The sequence below is a fragment of the Oncorhynchus clarkii genome, chromosome 29 (assembly GCF_045791955.1).
Source record: "Oncorhynchus clarkii lewisi isolate Uvic-CL-2024 chromosome 29, UVic_Ocla_1.0, whole genome shotgun sequence".
Lineage (NCBI taxonomy): Eukaryota > Metazoa > Chordata > Actinopteri > Salmoniformes > Salmonidae > Oncorhynchus > Oncorhynchus clarkii.
This window is the reverse complement of record NC_092175.1, coordinates 24,000,366-24,023,289: the sequence shown is the minus strand read 5'-3', so window position 1 is coordinate 24,023,289 and position 22,924 is coordinate 24,000,366. Positions and strand designations below refer to the sequence as shown.

At 45.4% G+C, this 22,924-nt stretch overlaps 1 protein-coding gene across 2 annotated transcripts; it reads right to left on the bottom strand.

Annotated features, from left to right (window-relative positions):
- Positions 1 to 1,135: 1,135 nt before the first annotated feature.
- LOC139387820 (hamartin-like) lies at positions 1,136 to 22,892 on the bottom strand. 2 transcript variants are annotated; one of them, XM_071134066.1, is made up of 22 exons: positions 22,814 to 22,892; positions 16,893 to 17,106; positions 16,622 to 16,725; positions 16,312 to 16,464; positions 16,003 to 16,147; positions 15,694 to 15,848; positions 15,482 to 15,555; positions 15,155 to 15,333; positions 14,720 to 14,838; positions 13,881 to 14,046; positions 9,770 to 9,885; positions 9,556 to 9,646; positions 9,331 to 9,423; positions 7,333 to 7,960; positions 6,652 to 6,695; positions 5,322 to 5,488; positions 4,800 to 4,982; positions 4,593 to 4,703; positions 4,301 to 4,426; positions 3,840 to 4,027; positions 3,512 to 3,688; positions 1,136 to 3,363 (listed from the first exon to the last, which is right to left on the bottom strand). In XM_071134066.1, the coding sequence occupies exons 2-22, from the start codon at positions 16,999 to 17,001 to the stop codon at positions 2,679 to 2,681; spliced, it is 3,813 nt and encodes a 1,270-aa protein (XP_070990167.1). In that variant the 5' UTR covers positions 17,002 to 17,106; positions 22,814 to 22,892; the 3' UTR covers positions 1,136 to 2,678. The 2 variants fall into 2 exon arrangements, with proteins under 2 accessions (XP_070990167.1, XP_070990168.1); XM_071134067.1 differs by having other exon boundaries at positions 22,792 to 22,863.
- Between the last annotated feature and the right edge of the window lie 32 nt (positions 22,893 to 22,924).

The following is a 22,924-nucleotide window of genomic DNA, read 5'->3' as shown; positions in this document are numbered from 1 at the left end:
GATTCTTGGGGTCATAGGCAGCATTCCTCCTCCAAACACGGCGAGTTGAGTTGATGCCAAAGAGCTCCATTTTGGTCTCATCTGACCACAACACTTTCACCCAGTTGTCCTCTGAATCATTCAGATGTTCATTGGCAAACTTCAGACGGGCATTTATATGTGCTTTCTTGAGCAGGGGGACCTTGCGGGTGCTGCAGGATTTCAGTCCTTCACTTCTTTCATGTTTTCTTGGTGACTATGGTCCCAGCTGCCTTGAGATCATTGACAAGATCCTCCCGTGTAGTTCTGGGCTGATTCCTCACCGTTCTCATGATCATTGCAACTCCACGAGGTGAGATCTTGCATGGAGCCCCAGGCCGAAGGAGATTGACAATTCTTTTGCGTTTTTCATTTGCGAATGGATTTGCGAATCGCTGTTGTCACTTTATCACCAAGCTGCTTGGCGATGGTCTTGTAGCCCATTCCAGCCTTGTGTAGGTCTACAATCTTGTCCCTGACATCCTTGGAGAGCTCTTGGCCATGGTGGAGAGTTTGGAATCTGATTGATTGCTTCTGTGGACAGGTGTCTTTTATACAGGTAACAAACTGAGATTAGGAGCACTCCCTTTAAGAGAGTGTGCTCTTGATCTCAGCTCGTTACCTGTATAAAAGACACCTGGGGGCCAGAAATCTTTCTGATTGAGAGGGGGTCAAATACTTATTTCCCTCATTAAAATGCAAATCAATTTAACATTTTTGACATGTGTTTTTCTGGATCTCTCACTGTTACAATAAACCTACCATTAAAATGATACTGATCATTTCTTTGTCAGTGGGCAAACGTACAAAATCAGCAGTGGATCCAATACTTTTTTCGCCTCACATATACAAAAAAGTATATATAGTATTTACACAAATACATCCTGTAGCTCCCACTGACAGTATTTGACATTAACAATAATTGTCTATGGACTTGTTCGCTCCAATCTACCAGACTGGTTTACCTGTTGATTGAACCACTGCAGGAAAAAGGCTGAGTATTTAGAACAACAGTGCTCTCTAGTGGGGAATGAGACAAAAAAAATAGTTTAGGGGTCAGTTTGAGCCTTGAAGTGGAGTTGTGTGACTATAGAAAATGAAAAACATTCAGAGGATCTGTAGTGCAAAACATTGAAGACGATTTTTATTGGTTCACAGTTAAACACAAGCAACTGCTTTTAAGAACTTAGTTTTTTCAAAATCTCCAGCTCCAAAAGGAATCCCAGTTCAAGCTTTACATTCAGTCCACGCTTGATTGTACCTTCTATCTTGGGTTTGTTGTAGCCCCTACTACTATACTGTTGGCATTAAAGTGGATTGTTGAACATGCTTTAGATAGCAAGGCAGAGGAAATAACAGCTCAAGTTCACAGTGGACAACAGGATTTATGACCATTTAAACACATGGAAGAACCCAAAAGAAAGAGGCAATTCTGACTGTCATTGGTCAGTAGGACCAATAAGAATCAATTGGCAGAGACTTGTTTTTTCTTTTCGAACTCACTGTAGCGATGACAAGAGGATGACACATGCAAACCTTTTATACAGCAATCAGCCCCTTTTGAGAGACACCCAGATACCGAACTAGAATAGGAGCACTTGGTGAGGCCAATGAGTCATTTTGAAATGGTTGTATTCTATATCTGGTAAATGTTTGGCACTATCTTTCTGTACACTTTCGGTTAGTGAACTCAAACAGAAAATACTGCTGCACACAGGTTGATGTACTGCAAATTATTTGTCAGAATTAACATAACAAGTCTGATTTAAAGTCAAGATAAGTGGTTATCAGCAACATTAGTTGCAGAAAGTTACAAGTACTTTAAGTATCATATTTGTCACTACTCATAAAAAAAACATTTCTAAATGATTGCAACATGACTTAAACATAAACTTGCATGCATGCATACACACTCTCCCTCTTCAACGCATACTCAAGGTCATTTCTGTCAGGAACATAATGAAACCAGCATGGAAAAAAAGCAATCCTCCTCCTATATTTTATCTACAATGAAACAGTCAAACTCCCACGTTCCTCCCCAAGCATAGCAGAGGAGTTGGACTCATTGACAACAATCTCATACTTGGCACAGCTCCTCCCCAAGCCTGAAGGATCACACCACCCCAACCCACCTCCTTCACACATCATCAGTACAGGTGCTCAAGACAATAGCCAACCAAAACCAGGCTTTCATAACCATCCCTTTCTCACACTCTACAAGACGAATACATACGAATGAAAAGGCCCTCTCATACTTTTCTTAGTGTTTTATACTCATCTAACTTGTTTTGAACCCAATATGGTGTATTCTTATAACTTCAAACAACAAATTTGGAACTAGGGTCTCTATTTATATGAAATTGTTTCCGGAAAAAATAACTCCCAGTTGTCTAAGTATATAAAATGCCTAAGTATAACTGCAGTCAGACCAGATAGATAATGTGGTCTCTGCTGGTAGATTGTAAAATTATCTTATTTAAACCTTCCTTCATTCCCATCTTTACATCTGGGATTAAATCAATCAGTGGTTCAAATCCTGTTGTCCACTTGAGGGAATGGGATAACACTGAATTTAACAGAGCTTTGTCTTCAACTCTTACGGTTCTACTGCTTGTAGCTCTTGCTCCAGACAACCTCTTCTCTCGCAGTTTGGTGTCTCTTTAACTGTGCTCTTGTTGTGTTTCGTTGTAGTCCATGATCCTAAATTGCTGTTGCTGTCTGGTTTGTGCTTCGCTGGCCACTGCCCCTCCCCTTGCTCCTCCCATTTCCCTCGTAGGACTCTCCTGCTTGATAGCCCTTTGCCTGGTTTCAGGTGGGTGCTCCTTGGCAGGCACAGTGAGAGGGGCCCCTACTATAGAGGCAGGGACAAGGGTAGGGGTAGGGGTTGGGACAGGGGCAGAGACAGGACATGTCAGAGCATTCCCCAGTGGGGGAAATAAGGGCTCCACACACAGCTCAGTCTTCAGGCCCTGTGAAAGGCCGGCCAGGTGGGGGGGCTTCTCGTCACACTGGCTTTCGCTCTTGTTCCGGAACAGCTCCCGCGCCCTCATGCCCAGGAAGCTGTTGGCGCTGGGGTAGGAGCCAACGGTGAGGGGGGCGGCGCCATGGGGCAGCGGGGTGGCCAGCGGGGCATGGGGATGGGAAAAAGAGGGCTCCACAAGGAGAGGCGGGGGGATGTCCTGGGTGCTGCTGGCAGAGTTGACAGGGGGAGCTTTAGGAGGGTTGTTCGCCTTTGGTTGCCCTGGCAATAAAGTGCTGCCGTTGCCCCGTGGGGACTGATATGGTCTGCTGTCATCAGACCACTCATTGGTCCCCAATGTGACAGGTCCATCTGGTTCCATGATACTGCCATTACCATAGCGACAGAGGAAAACATGGAGGGTGATTACTTTAATATACATTTGGCTTCCAATGGCACAAATACACATTTCTGCATGTGAATTCACAGCAATAAAATAAGAAAATGTAACTAACAGTTTGACTGCCATCTTACCAAGAGTCTATAGGAGGGCCAGGATCGGTACTGCTGCCCCCTGCTGCTGAGGGTGTGGCAAGGCAGGCATGACCCTCCATCTCTAGTCTGCTATAGAGGTGCAGCAGCTCCGTTTGCAGGAGCTGCGTCGCTCTCCTCTGGGCCTGGTACCTGCTCTCTGACGCCTGCAGCTCGCCCCTGCACAGACCGATGGATATGTTCATATCACACACTTACAGAGACAAGCTGCTATGCTAACACACACATTTGTACAGAAAAATACAATCCAACTGCTTTGATGCAAATAAGTCTGAGGCCTTTTCCACCACTAAACCCAGAGCGCACATACTTGGCCTGGCCCTTGACATCCTCCAGGAACTTCTTCTGCTCCACGATGAGGTGTTCCTTCTTGGTGAGCTGAGTCTCCAGCTCGCCCACTCTCTGCTGCGCTGCCTCCAGCTTCTGGCCCTGCTGCAGCAGGCTTTGCCTCAGCCGCTCAACCTCCTTCCCCCAGGACGCCTGCACCATCTGGGCCTCCTGCAGGGATAAAGAGATGGTGGTGGCGACAGGGGACTGTAAACTAGTTTGGCATCTATAAGTTGTTGGTCTTTTCCAAATACATACATATGGGAACAGGCCTCAGACAACTTTTACTACAATGGAACACAATATGGAAGACAGGTATTCTCACATGGTGGTTACAGAAAGAGAAATCCATAGCAACTTTTCACTGATTCAGATTCTACACATGCTCTACTATCGAGTCGGTTATTTCCCCCCCCCCGTCGGTGGCCCTTGGCCCCCCCCTACCTTGGTGTTGTCTGATCCCGTGTGCTGCTGCTGCTGCAGTACATCCAGCTTGTGGGCCTCCCCCAGGAGCAGCAGCTGCTTGTTCAGGAAACTCATCTGCTGCTGGGTGCTCTCACTGGTGCTCAGCTGAAGGACACACATAACCAATCAGAAGGGAGACAAACCCCACAAAGCCCTCTGTTTGGCTGATTTATGGAAACCAAAACACCAAGCTTCTTAGTCCTTTAATCTATGCACATAAAGACTGATACTTTACAGAGCAGAGCAAGTAGAGCTAGGTGAAGTGCCTCACCTTGATGGTCATCTGGTTGAGAAGGTGCCCTGTGTGACACACCTTGTTGTTGGCTCTCTGTAGATCTGCCACCAGGTCATTCATCTTCTTCTGATACTCATTCAACAGACTCTGGAGAGGACATTCCAGAGCAGAGATAATTCAACACAGTGCATGGAAGACTTGATATACGGTATTGTGTGTGTGTAAATGTGGTCATGCGTCTACCTGCAGTTCCTGGTTCTTGGTGTAGTAGTCGTCCCGGCCCTGTTGTAACTGGCGGACCTGGCTGTGTAGTCTGGTGACCACGGTCTCTCGGTCGTCCCACAGCTGTCGGCAGCGCTGCTGCTCCACCTGCAGACTCTCCTTCAGAGTCACCACGTCCACACGCTGCAGGTTCAGCTGGTCCTTCTGCAGGCAGACACACAAAACAGGGAGCCAGGATGACACACCACTCACTGTTTCTGAAGTAATCTACAATGTCATATGATTTAATAAAACAGGTTTTTTCTCTCCACCATATGCAACACAGAGGAAAACCTACAATACTCTACTGAACCCTCACATGCATGTGTGAGCGAGTATAACCAAGTCGGCGAGTGAAATGGGTCAAGAGCAGGCGCCTGATTCTTTCGGATTCTTTGAATGATAACCACTTTGGCAGTCAGGGAGGTTGGAATCTCCAAACAGATTTGTGCTGGTTCTGAGAAGCTACGGGACGAATCCAGGGAAGGGAGGAGCGTTCATTACCATAGCGTTGTTCTGCTCTTCCAGTGCAGTGGCGTTGATGACGCGGCGCAGTAGACGTCGGTTGCGGACGGCGTGCTGCTCCCTCTTGTAGCGCTCGTACAGCAGCTGGCTGTGCAGCAGGAGCAGCTGGCTACGCAACGTGTGCAGCTCGTCCAGCGGAGCAGAGCCTGGGGCAGGGAGGACAGGCACACAGAGGGTTAATGACCAGGAAAATGGTGTGGTCATAGACAGATAAATCAGGATAATAGACTATTTACACGGAGTGGAGTGTACCAAACAGAAATAAGTTCAGAAATACAATCGAGCAACTCAATATTAAGTGTTCGTAAAGTGTTCGTAATGAACACTTAATATTGAGTTGCTCGATTGTATTTCTGAACTTATTTCTGATTATTCCTACTCACAGTTCCATCTCTCCCTCTACTGCTATTATGGGCTAAAATATCTTGGACATTGATTATTCATCATCTTTTAGTAAAGCTGTATGAGAAGTGCACTCTATGTAGTCAAACTAACAGAGGAAAGAGGGGACTGAGTAGGTGTACATAAAATAAACTGCCAGATAACATTATGAGAATTTTACACCGAGGCCTCAGTCCTTCCGGGAGCTCTTGGTGGAGTTGACTTCACAATCACTTATACATTACTTCTAGAAGTTGTATAACCAGGGGATCTTATTCAATTCCAATATTTGGCAAGCGGAGAGGGAGTTTTGGCCCAGACAAGGCTGTTATACAGTGATCAGCAGCTGGAGATGGTTAAGACAGAGCCCCTTGTACCCATCCAGAGAGGATCAGATTCTCATATAGCATCTAGGATCATGTGAACTCTGCTTGTCTTTATTATTGCTCTTCTACCTCCAAGGTACTTAATGAGTCCAGGTTTTTTCCAGGATCCAGGAAAAGGGGCTTAGCTGGATAGCGTGTTTTTGGAATATTTTATACAAAAATTCTCCATGACTGTCCAGCTTTTACTTTGGTGATTGTTAGTTCTCAAAGATGATATTAGAGAAGAAAAAAAAAAAATGTCCATATCCTTTCTACACACTTTATATCAGGTTTTAGTGTTTAAGTTTACTGAAAGCGTTTCCATCCCGAAAATGTCTAATAATAAAACAAACGTTTCAGAAGCCCACCAAAGGATTTCAATGGCAGAAAAGTGTGAGCATATTGTCAAATGCCCTCGGTTTCTGCATGATGTAGGAAAACTACATTGTAGTCATTGTATGGTAAACACATCATGAGGCCTAAATAGCCTGAAAGCATTCAGAGATCCCCTGTTGCACTAGCTAGTCCAGTGTTCCTGCAGTGCTCTGGTGCTGGTTCTATACCTCCAAAATGTGTCCAGTCAGCTGACTTGCTTGGCAAAGGTAATCTGTAAGAGAAAAAAAAACAGGGGCAGCTCAACAGGGGCAGCATTGGGACAGTACATCAGACCCCATATAAAAATACCCGAATGGTAGATCCCAGCCTTCTCGACCCATCTGGGCTAGGACACACTTGTGTGTGTGTGTGTGTGTAGGCCCTCTGTCCCAGTGAATTACATCCCTCAAACAGGGTATGGCCAGCCATTCATCTTTGGGGAAGATACTAAAGAGGTGGGGGGGGGAAACGTGCAAAGCCAGATAGTTCTGCACAGAACGCCAACTCTGCTGACACGGTCTCTGCTGCTGTATTATTGGTTTAGGAGCGAGGACTGTGTGTGTGTGTGTGTGTGTGTGTGTGGGAGGGGAGTGGAGTGTGTCAGACAAAGCCTGTAGTTCTCCACTGAGCATTTCCTGTGGGCTAGGGCAGTGGACTGGAAAGAACCCAGCCCAATTCCACACAGTGAGGTTCACATCACATCACATACACTCCGTCTTCCCCTTGCGTCCAACACATACAGCACACAGAAACCCATGTTCTTGGACTAGGTACTAAGACAACCCATTAATGGTTTTGATAGAGACTGATTGGCATAAAATTGATCAGACAGTGGTGACCGGATAGATATTAAAAGCTGGGCCCCTCACCTCTTGAGCACCTTGTCGTGGGTGTCGCTGCCCTGCTGAACAAGGTGATCTAGCACCTCCAGGGGGGAAGCATTCACCATCCCCTCGCCCTCCTCCCTGTCCTCCAGTCCCTCCTGCTGCTGGCACATCCTCTCCAGGGCAGCTCTGCCCCGGGCTTCCGACGTCCTCCTCCCAACGAAGAGGGATGCAGCCCGGGGCAGAGCTAGGTCAAACAGGGCCTCGTAGGGCAGGGAGGGGCTCTTCATTGGGCGGCTTGGCGAGAAAAGGCCACTGAACTTGGCCACCTCGTCCTCCAGGGCAGAGAGGCTCTGGTGGAGAGGGTGTTGGATAGGGCTGAAAGGACACACGGGTTCAATAGACCAGGACTGGTCCAGGGCCGAGCCCCTACTACTGTCCCCACCTCCACCAATAGCCCCCTGGGTATTCTCCAATGCATTGTCTGAGGTCGACACAGCATTGTGGGGGTCCTGGGGCGGCACGGGGCCGCCCAGTGGGGGGTTGGGCAGGGGCTTCTCCTGGGTACCTGTCAGGGTCTCGGTGGTGTGGTAGAACGGGGAATCAAAGACCCTCAGGCCGGCCAAGTCCCGCATGTCCTCCGTGATTTTCAGGAGCTCCTCTGAGATGGCAGCTGGTGAGTTTTTGGAGAAGTAAAACGGGAGACATGAGGCTTGTAGTGGAACAGGCTTTTGAGTCATTGGTGACTATTTCTATGAAATGTACACACACAAAAGTATATGGACACAGCTTCAAATTAGTGGATTCGGCTAGTTAAGCCACACCCGTTACTGACAGGTGTATAAAATCGAGCACACAGGCACGCAATCTCCATAGACAAACATTGGCAATAGAATGGCCTCACTGAAGAGCTTAGTGACTTTCAACATGACTCCGTCATAGGATTCCACCTTTCCAACAGGTCAGTTCGTCAAATGTCTGCCCTGCTAGTGCTGCCCCGGTCAACTGTAAGTGCCGTTATTGTGAAGTGGAAATATCTAGAGGCAACAACGGCTCAGCCGCGAATTTGTTGGCCACACAAGCTCACAGAACGGGACCGCCGAGTGCTGAAGCGTGTAAAAATTGTCTGTCCTTGGTTACAACACACACACACCGAGTTCCAAAAGGCATCTGGAAGCAATGTCAGCACAAGAACTGCTCGTTGGGAGCTTCATGAAATGGGTTTCCATGGCCGAGCAGACACACACAAGCCTAAGATAACCATGTGCAATACCAAGCGTCAGCTGGAGTGGTGTAAAGCTTGGACTCTGGAGCAGTGAAAACGCGTTCTCTGGAGTGATGAATCACACTTCACCATCTGGCAGTCCAACAGATGAATCTGGGTTTGGCAGATGCCAGGAGAACGCTACCTTCCACAATGCATAGTGCCAACTGTCAAGTTTGGTGGAGGAGGAATAATGGTCTGGGGCTGTTTTTCCAGGCCCCTTAGTTCCGGTAAAGAAAAATCTTAGCGCTACAGCACACAATGACATTCTAGAAGATTGGACTCTGGAGCAACTTGGTGACAAAAGTTTGGGGAAGGTTATTTCCTGTTTCAGTATGACAATTCCCCTGTGCACGAAGCGAGTTCCATACAGAAATGGTTTGTTGAGTTTGGTGTGGAAGAACTTGACTGGCCTGCACAGAGTCCTGACCTTGGCTGCTTCTACAGGGTGGCCCCATGTTCGATGGGGCCACCCATGAATTGGAATGCTAACTGCAAGCCAGGCCTAATATCAGTGCCCGACCTCATGACTGAATGGAAGCAAGTCCCTGCAGCAATGTCCCAACATCTAGTGGAAAGCCTTCCCATAAGAGTGGAGGCTGTTATAGCAAAGGGGAACGTCTCCATATCAATGCCCATGATTTTGGAATGAGATGGTCGACGAGCAGTGTCCACATACTTTTGGTCATGTAGTGTATATGGTTCACTCTCATTCAACTGAAATGTTATGTCAACCTCATTTAGACCAGCTCACTCCCATTCTCAATCCTTGTACTCACTCTCTTCCCTCTCTGTCCTCTGCTGAAGCTCCTGATCCTTCATAAAGACTGACAGCGTCTTGGAAACGGTCTCACCACCACCACCACCACCATCTAGTATGCAAAAGACAGCCAATAAACATTGTTTTATGTAAAACAGAGAACATGGACTGACAATGTTTAAAAACCAAGGACTTTGTAAAAAGCATACAATATCCATTTCCACACTTTTTAATGACGACTGACCTCTGTTGATGACTTCTCCCCCCTTTTCAGGATCTCTGATTGGTTCCTGCCTCACCAGGCTGGGTTTGGCTGCTTCTACAGGGTGACCATCCTGAAAATGAACAGTTGTGTTATTCAGAAGTTTTTATTTAACAAGGAAGTCCTCCCAAGTTCTCTACTTACTACACTACAAAAGGCCAGAATGCCCATTGTGGGAATTGATGTCATACTGTACCTTCTGTGGTGGACTGGTGGTGTTGGAGAGCAGGGGAGCAGGGATAGGGAAATCAGAGGGGGTGTGGGGCGGGGAGGAGGTGGCAGGAGTGCTGGAGGCAGGCGTGCCTTTGCCACCTGCTGACAGAGCCCAGCAATTAGAAGAAAATAACCATCAAAATGTCATGTAGGATTAACACTAGAACTGTTAAAGCAGTCATTTTCACTGCTCATTAATATATATGTCATTTTTTAAGTTCCCCTCCATCCTGGACTTTTCCTGAATAAGTCTACATACGGTCAGTGTTAGAATATTAATATCAAAGTTAGAACCAGTTTTAGGATGGCATGCAATTTTTATTAAAATGGTTTTCCCACGTTGGGACCACCCTGCAAAAAAAAGTTACAAAATAAAATAGGGCCTGCCCAGCTGATAATCGCCCCGTTAACGGCCTCGAAACTATAACGAAAATACATTTCACACATAACAGATGAAAAATATGAAGTAAAGTATGATGGGGGAGAATGGGTGAGTTGATGAGAGAGAGAAAGCGAACAATGCCTAATTATGTAATCACCAATTGTGAATGAACAGGGCGGGCCATTCTATTGTATTGATCCATTGAAACTCCACTGAACAAAAATAAAATGCAACATGTTACAATAAAGACTTCTGAGTTACAGTTCATATGAAAGGAAATCAGTCAATTGACAAATTCATTGGGCCCTAATCTATGGATTTCACATGAATAAGAAACACAGATATGCATATGTTTTTTTTTATTTTTAAGTAGGGGCGTAAATCAGAAAACCAGTCAGTATTTGGTGTGACCACCATTTGCCTCATGCAGCATGACACATCTCCTTCGCAGAGTTGATCAGGCTGTTGATTGTGGCCTGTGGAATGTTGTCCCACTCCTCTTCAAATGGCTGTGCGAAGTTGCTGGATATTGGCGGGAACAGGAACACGCTGTCGTACACGTCGATCCAGAGCATCCCAAACATGGTCAATGGGTGACATGTCTGGTGAGTATGCCAGGCCATGCAATAACTAACATTTTCAGCTTCCAGGAATTCTATACAGATCCTTGAAATGGGGTTATGCATTATCACGCTGAAACATGTGATGGCGGCAGATGAATGGCACAACAATGGGCCTCAGGATCTTGTCATGTGCATTGATTTTTATGTATTTGTTGTCCGTAGCTTATGCCTGCCCAGATCACAACCTCACCATGGGGCACTCGGTTCACAACGTTGACATCAGCAAATCGCTGGCCCACATGATGCCATTCACGCTGCCACAGTTGATAACCGGGATTCATCTGTGAAGAGCATACTTCACCCACGTGCCACCGGCCATCGAAGGTGAGCCTTAGCCCACTGAAGTTGGTTGTGATGCCGAACTGCAGTCAGGTAAAGACCCTGGTTAGGATGACGAGCACGCAGATGAGCTTCCCTGAGACGGTTTCTGACAGTTTGTACAGAAATTCTTTGATTGGGCAAACAGTTTCCTCAGCTGTCCGGGTTGCTGGTCTCAGACAATCCGCAGGTGAAGAAAGCCGGATGTGAAGGTCCTGGGCTGGCGTGGTTATATGTGGTCTGCGCTTGTGAGGCCGGTTGGATATACTGCCAAATTCTCTAAAACAACATTGGGAGGTAGCTTATGGTAAAGAAATTAATATTCAATCCTTTGGACCGTGCATTTTGGTGTTTGGGGTATTTTATTATTAAAAAAGTGTTACCGTGTTCCAACACATATGCTTTCAAGTTGTAACTAAACACAGTCCACAGAAATGGTGTCTGTATAAACTACTAGCACACAGCCATGCATACCCCACAAGACATGCCACCAGAGGTCTCTTCATAATCCCCAAGTCCAGAACAGACTATGGGAGGCACAGAGTACTACATAGAGCCATGACTACATGGAACTCTATTCCACATCAGGTAACTGATGCAAGCAGTAGAATCAGATTTTTTTTAAACATAAAAATATACCTTATGGAAAAGCGGGGACTGTGGACACACACACACGGATGTTGTATTGTAAATATGTGATCGTGGAGTATTTTATTTGACCTTTAACTAGATAAGAACAAATTCTTATTTTCAATGACGGCCTAGGAACAGTGAGTTAACGGCGTTGTTCAGGGGCAGAACGACAGATTTTTACCTCGTCAGCTCGGGGATTTGATCTTGCAACCTTTCGGTTACTAGTCCAATGCTCTAACCACTAGGCTACCTGCCACCCTATAGTAGTGGCCTGAGGGAACACATTAAATGTATTGGGTAAAATGTTATAAAGTTTAAAATATTACGACATTTCATAACTGCCTTAACGTTGCAGGATCCCAGGAAGAGTAGGTGCTGCCATGGCAGGAACTAATGGGGATCCTTAATAAACCCCAGGAAGAGTAGGTGCTGCCATGGCAGGAACTAATGGGGATCCTTAATAAAACCCAGGAAGAGTAGGTGCTGCCATGGCAGGAACTAATGGGGATCCATAATAAAACCCAGGAAGAGTAGGTGCTGCCATGGCAGGAACTAATGGGGATCCATAATAAAACCCAGGAAGAGTAGGTGCTGCCATGGAAGGAACTAATGGGGATCCATAATAAACCCCAGGAAGAGTAGGTGCTGCCATGGCAGGAACTATTGGGGATCCATAATAAAACCCAGGAAGAGTAGGTGCTGCCATGGCAGGAACTAATGGGGATCCTTAATAAACCCCAGGAAGAGTAGGTGCTGCCATGGCAGGAACTAATGGGGATCCATAATAAAACCCAGGAAGAGTAGGTGCTGCCATGGAAGGAACTAATGGGGATCCATAATAAAACCCAGGAAGAGTAGGTGCTGCCATGGCAGGAACTAATGGGGATCCTTAATAAACCCCAGGAAGAGTAGGTGCTGCCATGGCAGGAACTAATGGGGATCCTTAATAAACCCCAGGAAGAGTAGGTGCTGCCATGGCAGGAACTAATGGGGATCCATAATAAACCCCAGGAAGAGTAGGTGCTGCCATGGCAGGAACTAATGGGGATCCATAATAAACCCCAGGAAGAGTAGGTGCTGCCATGGCAGGAACTAATGGGGATCCATAATAAAACCCAGGAAGAGTAGGTGCTGCCATGGAAGGAACTAATGGGGATCCATAATAAACCCCAGGAAGAGTAGGTGCTGCCATGGCAGGAACTAATGGGGATCCTTAATAAACCCCAGGAAGAGTAGGTGCTGCCATGGCAGGAACTAATGGGGATCCTTAATAAACCCCAGGAAGAGTAGGTGCTGCCATGGCAGGAACTAATGGGGATCCTTAATCAATACAAATAGTGTAAACAGAAAAGACAGATCGTACGTCATAGTATAAAGCTGTAAAGACGCATGTTGGGATCATTTTCTACAGCATATCATACAAATCAATATTGTTTATTCAATCTATATCAATCCCATAACACTTAATTCAGTCAAGGGAACCATTAGTTATCGACCTGATAAAGATCAGCAAAAAATAAATACTGAGCTATTTTGTATGCAAAAAAAGGGGGGGGAAATTATATTTTATGCTAACACAACTGCTCAGAGAAATATTTTGTAGTCTGCGAGGGTAAAGACAGACCTTTTCTCAAATCTTTTATGAGATTGGAGAACACATTGGGAGGGATATTAGACTATTGGTCCTGCAGGGGCCCTTGTTAAGGTCAACAGCATCATGAACTTTACCAAGTAGCCAAAAAGCTGGTTGCCTCTTCCAGGAGGATGACACTTGGCCGCAAGTGAATCTTTCAACAAGACAATCATCCCAAGCACTAATCAAAATCCAAAGAAATGGTTAATTGTCCATAAAAAAAATCTCAGTCTCCGGACTTGAACCCCATTGTAAACCTGTGGTTTGAATTGAAGAGGGCAGTCCATAAGAACAGATGAAGGATATCAAGGATCTGGAAAGATTCTGTATGGAGGAATGGTCTAAGATCCCGCCCAATGTGTTCTCATATCTAATAAAACATTTATCGCTAGGGGAGGGTGTTAGTTTACTGAAAGCAGGAGAGGCAATCATTTCAACCCATATATTTTGTATTACTTGTTAATGGACCTGACTATGTTGTAATAGTTGAATGATCCCTTGTCACCTGATGTGCTGTGGACACGGGGGCCTGGGAGGTGAGAGGCACTGTGGGAGAGCTCTTGGTTGGGTGACATGCCCCTAGAGGAAGGGGGAGTGGCCATGCCACACTGGGAGGAAGGGCTCCAAAGTTCCTTTACCCCACAGGTGGAGTCGAGTTCACAGCTAGAGTTCTATAGGAAGACATTCAATGTTACAGGTTAAGTGATAATTACACATAATTATACTGAAATGTTTGATAATGACAGATGTAGTATACTACAAAATTGTATCTGTAAATTAGGTTAGTGTTTTCCAGGATCTCAGTTTCCTACCGACGAATCCTCAGACAGACCCAGAGGGCTGAACACCAGAACCCCCTGCGTGGGTGGCTCACAAAGAGAGGGACAGACAGTGTCGCCAGGGCAACCAGCTCCTGTGACAGACCATAGTAGAGTGGCAGGGCGGGGGCATGTTTTCCGCTTTCTAAGGCCTGACACCACCGCCCGCGCCAATGATTCAAAGCCCCACCCACCCACCCACTCTGAAGCACTCCCTCCCACCACTCCTCTCTGAAATAATGGGGGCGATTCATAGGCCCGGAGAGGGGGGGGGGGGGGGGGGGGGGGTGCAGTGGGATCAGGGACAATTGACTAACCAGCATCTGACACAGCCAATATATCAAGTGTAAACAAACTCTGCAAACCAAGAAGTGAATTAGAGAAGCAGCAGCAGATAGCAGTGGCTACCCACTCAGGCTGACAGTCTCCAACAAATCCTGTTTCCATCTAGGGACTAATCTGGACAATTACTATAGGTCAGTGCAGTGAAATATTGTGCAACAGAAATGCTGTGTGACTTTGTTACCTGACTTCTGGAGGTCTGGGGGCTGCGATACAAGGACTGTGTCCCTGGGAGAGGGGCCAGGGACAGGGGAGGTGGCAGTGACTGGCGGGGGGTAGAGAAAGGGGTTGAAGAGGAGCTTCCTGTGGGGAGGAGAGGAAAATAATAAAATCAGTCTGACTCACTGACTACCATATCCATGTGTTAAATCTTCCATTCATTCACCATTATTATCAACAACACCATCACCTCATGACAAGTCATAATTACACTCCAGCTAACGCGTCTGGCAGCCAAACAACATTAGACACATTTCAGATGATTAATAGTCTGAGCATTCACGTGACTCAGAAAAACAGAACACATTTTAGACATGAACAATGAACAGTGAGAACACCAATCAAACTTATGACATTCCTATCCACCAATGGGAGGTGAGGGAGGGGGGTGTGTTCTCACCGTAGCTGTTGTGGAAGTCTGTGTAGGGGCTGGAGACGGACTCTTGTGGCCGAAGCTCTGGGTGGGGGTAGAAGTTCCCGGGCATGGTCGCATAGCCCTCCTCACACGACGCCTCCTTGGGGTCCAGAGACACTTTGGCACACTCTATAACGATGTCATGAATCTCAAACTTTTTCCACCTGCAGAGGTCCAGCATGGTCAATCACATTGAGGAAAACTATGTAATAATATTAATCTCTAATTTGTCAGCAGATAAGATATTTTTTGGGTTGACAGAATATGGTGCAAAAACAAGCGAGTGAAGCTGGAGAGCTGTGATTGACTGACCTGGTGGGATCAAGCTCATGGTCTTTAGTTCCAGTCACTAGTTCTGGATGTATACGGACATGTTCCAGCATTGGCTGCAAAATACATAAAAACAATATTGGGGAAAACACAAAGGATTAGATCAATTTCTATGGGTAGAACATCTTCCTGAAGCCAAAATCAATAGAATAAAAATCTAAATTAAAGATTGCTCAAAATCTCAACTCTTTCACCTTCACCACTTCCTCAAAGGTGTCCACGTTCTCCTTCATGTTGTAGTGGGAGCGCAGGTAGGACACAAAGTTGCAGGGGTACATGCCGTAGAGACGGTGGAAGAGCGAGTAGATACTGGCGTGTAGGTGGATGAGGTACACCTCGGAGATGTGCCCTGGGGGAAGCAAGAGTAACATGATGTCAGGTCAGAGGCAGTGTGAACCAAAACAGTCCATCTAAAACCATGCCTGGCTCTCAACCATTTTCAATATTTTTATTGTCTTCTATCTTAATAAAATAGCTCCTCGGAGTCTTTTCTCAGGGATTACCTGGGTACTTCAGGTTCCAGGAAGCTAGGCGACCAAAGATGTCAAAGAACTCATACAGGTGTTGTTTGCCAGCGTGGGGGATCATGGGGAGCAGAGTGATCAACACCAGGACTCCAGTTATGAGGACCACCACGTCTAAATCCGTCTGTACACAACGGGAAGAAAAACACTTAACATTAGCATACATTTGAAAGATGTCCAGGACACTCGATTTAATAAGCTTGTGCTTCCAAGTATTTTTTATTTTTTTTAACAAAAGCCATCTATATAGGAGACCTCTGTGGCCAATGGCCCATCTGTCCCTCTTACCTTGAGGCATTTAAGCAGTGAGAGAAGCAGCGGGTAGCGGGCGATCTTGTGGATCCAGGACGGCTGCTTGCGGACCACATGGCCTAGCAGGGTGAGGGTAGGCAGCCGGCAGGCCTGTTTGGTCATACACTCGTTCATCTTGTCCAGTAGGTGCTGTGGTGGGTAAATTAAAAACATTGAGCTATAAGACAATCATATGTATTCATTGTTTCACAATGCATGAGTTTAAGTTATTGAATTAACATCTGATGAAAAATGGGGTTACAGTCTCTTGCAATATAAGGTGATGGTGGGGTTCGGCAGATCTCACCTTATCATGTGGCTCTCTGACTGAGGAGAGAATATGAATGGCCTGGGCCGAATTAGTCTCCAGGAAGTAGTCCACCAGTCCATTCAGCAGCATGGCCCCTCGCTCTGCACAGAGAGGAGGGAATAATTAACATTGTCCCAACATCCACATTATGGTCCACAATATGGCTGCATAATTGAAATGACCAGAGCCCTCTAATACAATCAGAGTACAGGATACAAGGTTGACTGACCAAGTCCAAAAACAACTTATTAAAAAGCCAAGTTCTCACCAGTGCTGAGATGCTCATTGATAAGGCCTTTAATCTCCTCCAGTTGGTGGATGTCGGAGGACTCCAGGAGAGGGAGGAGGTCCCCTACGTTGGGCTGCTCTCTCGCCATGGTGACAGTGGTGGAGGGGGAGGTGGTGGTAGGAGGGGGTGTCTCTCACAGTGTCCTGCCTGGAGGGCTCCCTGAGCCTCCGGCCAATACAGTCTCCAGGCACCACTACAGGACAGGGCAAGCAACAGGACAGGGTCAAACCTGACTCAACACAAGTCAGAGAACTTCAGTGATATGGAGGTTATTAGATACAACTTCACACTGCCGGGATTCTAGAAAAGCATCAATTGTATTAACATATGATTATGGCCCTTGTAAAGCCTAAATCTAAAAAAAGTCACAGCGCACAGACAAAATGAAGGAAAATAGCAATGTTATTAATGACACTTATCCTACTGTAGCTAGATACATAATGGTATCATTAGGCTTGTTACAATGCATCTCCCAACTGCTAAGGGTATATACATAAAAGATAAGGCCACCGATAGGTACACAGTGTGCTTTTGATATTGCCATGAGAAATCTAGCACAATAGTTTCAAAGCAGTGAAACACTGACAAATTCTAATACATTTCTCAGACCCCACTTGGCCCAATGGAACAGACAAAAACACAATCTTAGTCATCTCTGTGCCCACAACTTAAACAACCATGCTTAATACAAGAGTCAGAGAAAATAATCTCCTCTCCAGCTAACAGCGGTTTGTCATAATATTCTGAGCGTTCACAGAATCTCTCCGTCTCAGTGACTCAACCTTTCAAAGGAAAAGAGGCCAAAGGAGGCATCCAAATCTCCAGCTGACAAGTGGGCATAAATATTTATGATAGGCAGGTCAATATCACCCGGATGTCAATCACCCATTGTCCCTGGTGGGTAGGACCGTTGGGCCAGTAACCTAAAAGGTTGCTGGATCGAATCCCCGAGCTGACAAGGTACAAATCTGTCATTCTGCCCCTGAGCAAGGCAGTTAACCCACTGTTCCCCGGGCGCTGAAGATGTGGATGTCAATTAAGGCAGCCACCGCACCTCTGATTCAGAGGGGTTGGGTTAAATGCGGAAGACACAATTCAGTTGTACAAATGATTAGGTATCCCCTTCTTCCTATATGTGGGAGAAAAACAGCAAGCATGTTATTGTTTTCATAAATCCTAGTCCCATTCCAATGCCTAGCCTATTTCTGACACTCCATCTTGAAACTAGGCTACTCCGTTTTAATCTTTATGGTGTCAGTGTGTGGCCCTGCTGAGAAGAAAGTTTGACAGGCAGGCACAACTGTTAGCCTATAGACTACTCTGTTACTGAGGCTCTCCCCCACTAGTCTCCCAAGGTATCAATTAGCTCCTTGGTCTTAGCATTGATCTAGGGTTTTAATATTTGTTTTACTTTATTTAACTAGGCAAGTCAATTAAGAACAAATTATTATTTATGTTGGCCTACACCGGCCAACGCAGGGCCAATTGTGCACTGCCCTATGGGACTCCCAATCACAGCCGGTTGTGATAAAGCCTGGATTTGAACCAGGGTGTCTGTAGTGACGCCTCTAGCACAGAGATGCAGTGCCTTAGACCGCTGCACCACTCGGGAGCCTAACGGGTGTGTTGAATTGAATTAGGGTGTTTTCAGTCAGTGGCACAACCAGGAACAACCCTCGGAGTGACCTCAAGCAGCAGCAGCTCTGGAAAACACAAAGAGCCTTTATGCAGCCCCATGCACTTCCATGTAAACACTGGAAATTACATTTGGCTGTGTGCAAGCCGTTAAGCGCCACCCTCATTCTCTCACAAATCATTTCACAAACAAAATCCATTTGAAGCCTTAGGCTAGATCTATGGACTCAACTGGACTAGGATTTTATAATAATTCTGTCATTGATCCCTAGTCCTAACCACAATCTGCAACAATGGACCTGATTTTTTAAAATGTCACCTTTATTTAACCAGGTAGGAGAGTTGAGAACAAGTCCTCATTTACAACTGCGACCTGGCCAAGATAAAGCAAAGCAGTGTGACAAAAACAACACTGAGTTACACATGGAATTAACAAACGTACAGTCAATAACACAATAGAAAAATCTGTATACAGTGTTTGCAAATGAAGTAAGGAGGTAAAGCAATAAATAGGCCATAGTGGCGAAGTAATTACAATTTAGCAATTTACACTGGAGTGATATGTGCAGATGAGGATGTGCAAGTAGATATACTGGTGTGCAAAAGAGCAGAACAACTAAAACAAATATGGGGATGAGGTAGGTAGTTGGTTGGTTGGATGGGCTATTTACAGATTGCAGCTGTACACAGCCAGCGATCGGTAAGCTGCTCAGGTCGCAGTGGTATATGGGGCTTTGGTGACAAAATGGATGGCACTGTGATAGCCTACATCCAATTTGCTGAGTAGAGTGTTGGAGGCTATTTTGTAAATAACGTCGCCGAAGTCAAGGATCGGTAGGATAGTCAGTTTTACGAGGGTGTGTTTGGCAGCATGAGTGAAGGAGGCTTTGTTGCGGAATAGGAAGCCGATTCTGTTTAATTTTGGATGTCTGGAAGGAGAGTTTACAGTCTAACCAGTCACCTAGGTATTTGTAGTTGTCCACATATTCTAAGTCAGAAACGTCCAGAGTAGTGATGCTAGTCGGGCGGGTGCAGGCAGTGATCGGTTGAAGAGGATGCATTTCATTTTACTAGCATTTAAGAGCAGTTGGAGGCCCTCGGAAGGAATGTTGAATGGCATTGTAGCTTGTCTGGAGGTTTGTTAACAGTGTCCAAAGAAGGGCCAGATGTATATAGACTAGATGTCGACCGATTATGATTTTTCAACGCCGACACCGATTATTGGAGGACCAAAAAAGGCCGATATCTATTAATCGGACGATGTTTTGTATTTGTAATAATGACAATTACAACAATATTGAATGAACACTTATTTTAACTTAATATAATACATCAATAACATCAATTTAGCCTCAAATAAATAATGAAAAATGTTCAATTTGGTTTAAATAATGCAAAAACAAAGTGTTGGAGAAGAAAGTAAAAGTGCAATATGTGCTATGTAAGAAAGCTAACGTTTCAGTTCCTTGCTCAGAACATATGAAAGCTGGTGGTTCCTTTTAACATGAGTCTTCAATATTCCCAGGTAAGAAGTTTTAGGTTGTAGTTATTATAGGACTACTTCCCTCTATATCATTTGTATTTCATTAACCTTTGACTATTGGATGTTCTTATAGGCACTTTAGTATTGCCAGTGTAACAGTATAGCTTCCGTCCCTCTCCTCGCTCCTCCCTGGGCTCGAACCAGGAACACAACAGCCACCCTCGAAACAGCGTTACCCATGCAGAGCAAGGGGAACAACCACTCCAAGTCTCAGAGCGACTGACGTTTGAAATGCTATTAGCGTGCACCACGGTAACTAGCTAGCCATTTCACATCGGTTACACCAGCCTCATCTCGGGAGTTGATAGGCTTGAAGTCATTAGCAGCGCAATGCTTGACGCACAACGAAGAGCTGCTGGCAAAATGCACAAAAGTGCTGTTTGAATGAATGCTTACGAGCCTGTGGCTGCCTACCACCACTCAGTCAAATTATATGCAATGCAGGACACGCTAGATAAACTAGTAATATCATCAACCATGTGTAGTTAACTAGTGATTATGATTGATTTTTATAAGTTAGGTTTAATGCTAGCTAGCAACTTACCTTGGCTTACTGCATTCGCGTAACAGGCAGTCTCCTTGTGGAGTGCAACAAGAGGCAGGTGGTTATAGCGTTGGACTAGTTAACTGTAAGGTTGCAAGATTGGATCCCCTGAGCTGACAAGGTGAAAATCTGTCGTTCTGCCCCTGAACGAGGCAGTTAGCCCACCATTCCGAGGCCATCATTGAAAAATAAGAATGTGTTCTTAACTGACTTGCCTAGTTAAATAAAGATTAAATAAGTGTTTAAAATACAATAAAACAAAAAAAAATTAAATCGGTGTCCAAAAATACCGATTGTTATGAAAACGGCCCTAATTAATAGGCCATTCCGATTAATCGGTCAACCTCTAATACAGAATGGTGTCGTCTGCGTAGAGGTGGATCAAGGAATCACCCGCAGCAAGAGCGACATCATTGATGTATACAGAGAAGAGTCGGCCTGAGAATTGAACCCTGTGGCACCCCCAGAGACTGCCAGAGGTCCGGACAACAGGCCCACCGATTTGACACACTGAACTCAATTTGAGAAGTAGTTAGTGAACCAGACGAGGCAGTCATTAGAGAAACCACGGTTGTTGAGTCTGACAATAAGAATACGGGGATTGACCGAATCGAAAGCCTTGGCCAGGTCGATGAAGACGGCTGCACTGTACTATCTTTTATCGATGGCAGTTATGATATCGGTTAGGACCTTGAGAGTGGCTGAGGTGCACCCGTGACCAGCTCGGAAACTGGATTTGCATAGCGGAGAAGGTACGGCGGGATTTGAAATGATCAGTGATCTGTTTGTTCACTTGGCTTTCGAAGAATTTAGAAAAGGCAGGGCAGGATAGATATAGGTCTGTAACAGTTTGGGTCTAAAGTGTCTCCCCCTTTGAAGAGGGGGGGTGACTGCGGCCGCTTTCCAATCTTGAAAGTCTCAGACGATACAAAATAAAGGATGAACAGACTAGTAATAGGAGTTGCAACAATGGCAGCGGATAATTTTAGGAAGAGAGGGTCCAGGTTGTCTAGCCCAGCTGATTTGTACGGGTCCAGGCTTTGCAGCTTTCTTAGAACATCAGCTGTCTGGATTTGGGTGAAGGAGGGGGGGGCTTAGGCCAGTTTATGCAGGCGGTGGACTTTACAGTGTCCCAAAACTTTTTGTAATTAGTGCTGCAGGATGCAAATTTCTGTTTGAAAAAGCTAGCCTTTGCTTTCCTAACTGACTGTGTATATTGGTTCCTGACTTCCCTGAAAAGTTGCATTGCAGGAACTATTCGATGCTAGTGCTCAGGAAGGAGGATAATGAGTTAGTCTATTGCACTAAATAGCCAACTGCAAAGGGACACCCTATCTAGCCTAGTAATGCAACTTGTATCATAATTTAGAGGTGTATAGTAGCTACATACCAAATACACTATGATATTCCTTTTTATTTACGGTTGCATATGATGAATTACCTACGGCCATCTAGTTATACAACAGAATATGCCTACAAGTAGGAATGTGCTGTAATATAAAATGCAATGAGATATAACGTTAGCTAGCTAAATTAGTACCTATGACGCCTACGCCCCAAGCTTTTCTCAAAATGTGATACTGAAAGCAGCTGCAAGATTGCAAGAAGTTGCAGCTGAATACAACAAATATATCTAGCTAGCGAACGTTACATCATTCACCTGTAACTGGCCATGTAAAAATCACTCTGCAGTCAAAAGCAAACTAGCCAAGAATTCTCAACTACAGTATCGAGGAGTTGAGTATTATTGGCTAAACGCTAGCTAGTTGCGTCGCCAGCAAGCAGACTACTGTAGCTAGCTAACGTTATCTGGAATGACCACTTACTGTCGTAAACAACTCAGGGGGAACAATGGGCAGGGCTCGGTTTGTTGTATCCGAGTATCTTACATTAGTTAATCTTGGCAAGCTGAAAACTATTTCAACAGATGCATAGTCATGAAAGTAGCTAACTAGCTATGACTCAAACCATTATTGTCATAGTCTACAGAAATAGAATTAACGTTAGCTGACAGTCCAAAAAAAGTCATTATAAACAGCTACGGCGAAGGGAAACTAAACATGCATTTGACAGTCATGAAAGAACACATAATAATACGCACGCCTTATATTAATGACATTTTAACATCTGAAATTCAGCATTATATATTTAAGTACCTCAATACATGGACCTGTTTACCTGTCAGAGTCGCTGCACTCCACAGGGCGCCGCCATCTTGAACACCTCACAGCCCCTTCCTCTGCAAGCAGCCTCCGCTGACTCGCACGCAAAGTAATCCCTGAGACATTC

Excerpts from the sequence above, each read along its gene's own strand:
- LOC139387820 (XM_071134066.1), bottom strand. The coding sequence starts at position 17,001 with ATGGCGAGAGAGCAGCCCAACGTAGGGGACCTCCTCCCTCTCCTGGAG. Across the intron at positions 14,839-15,154 it reads AGACTTCCACAACAGCTACG|GAAGCTCCTCTTCAACCCCT; the intron begins GTGAGAACACAC and ends TCCTCCCCACAG. Across the intron at positions 4,983-5,321 it reads AAGAGCAGAACAACGCTATG|AAGGACCAGCTGAACCTGCA; the intron begins GTAATGAACGCT and ends GTCTGCCTGCAG.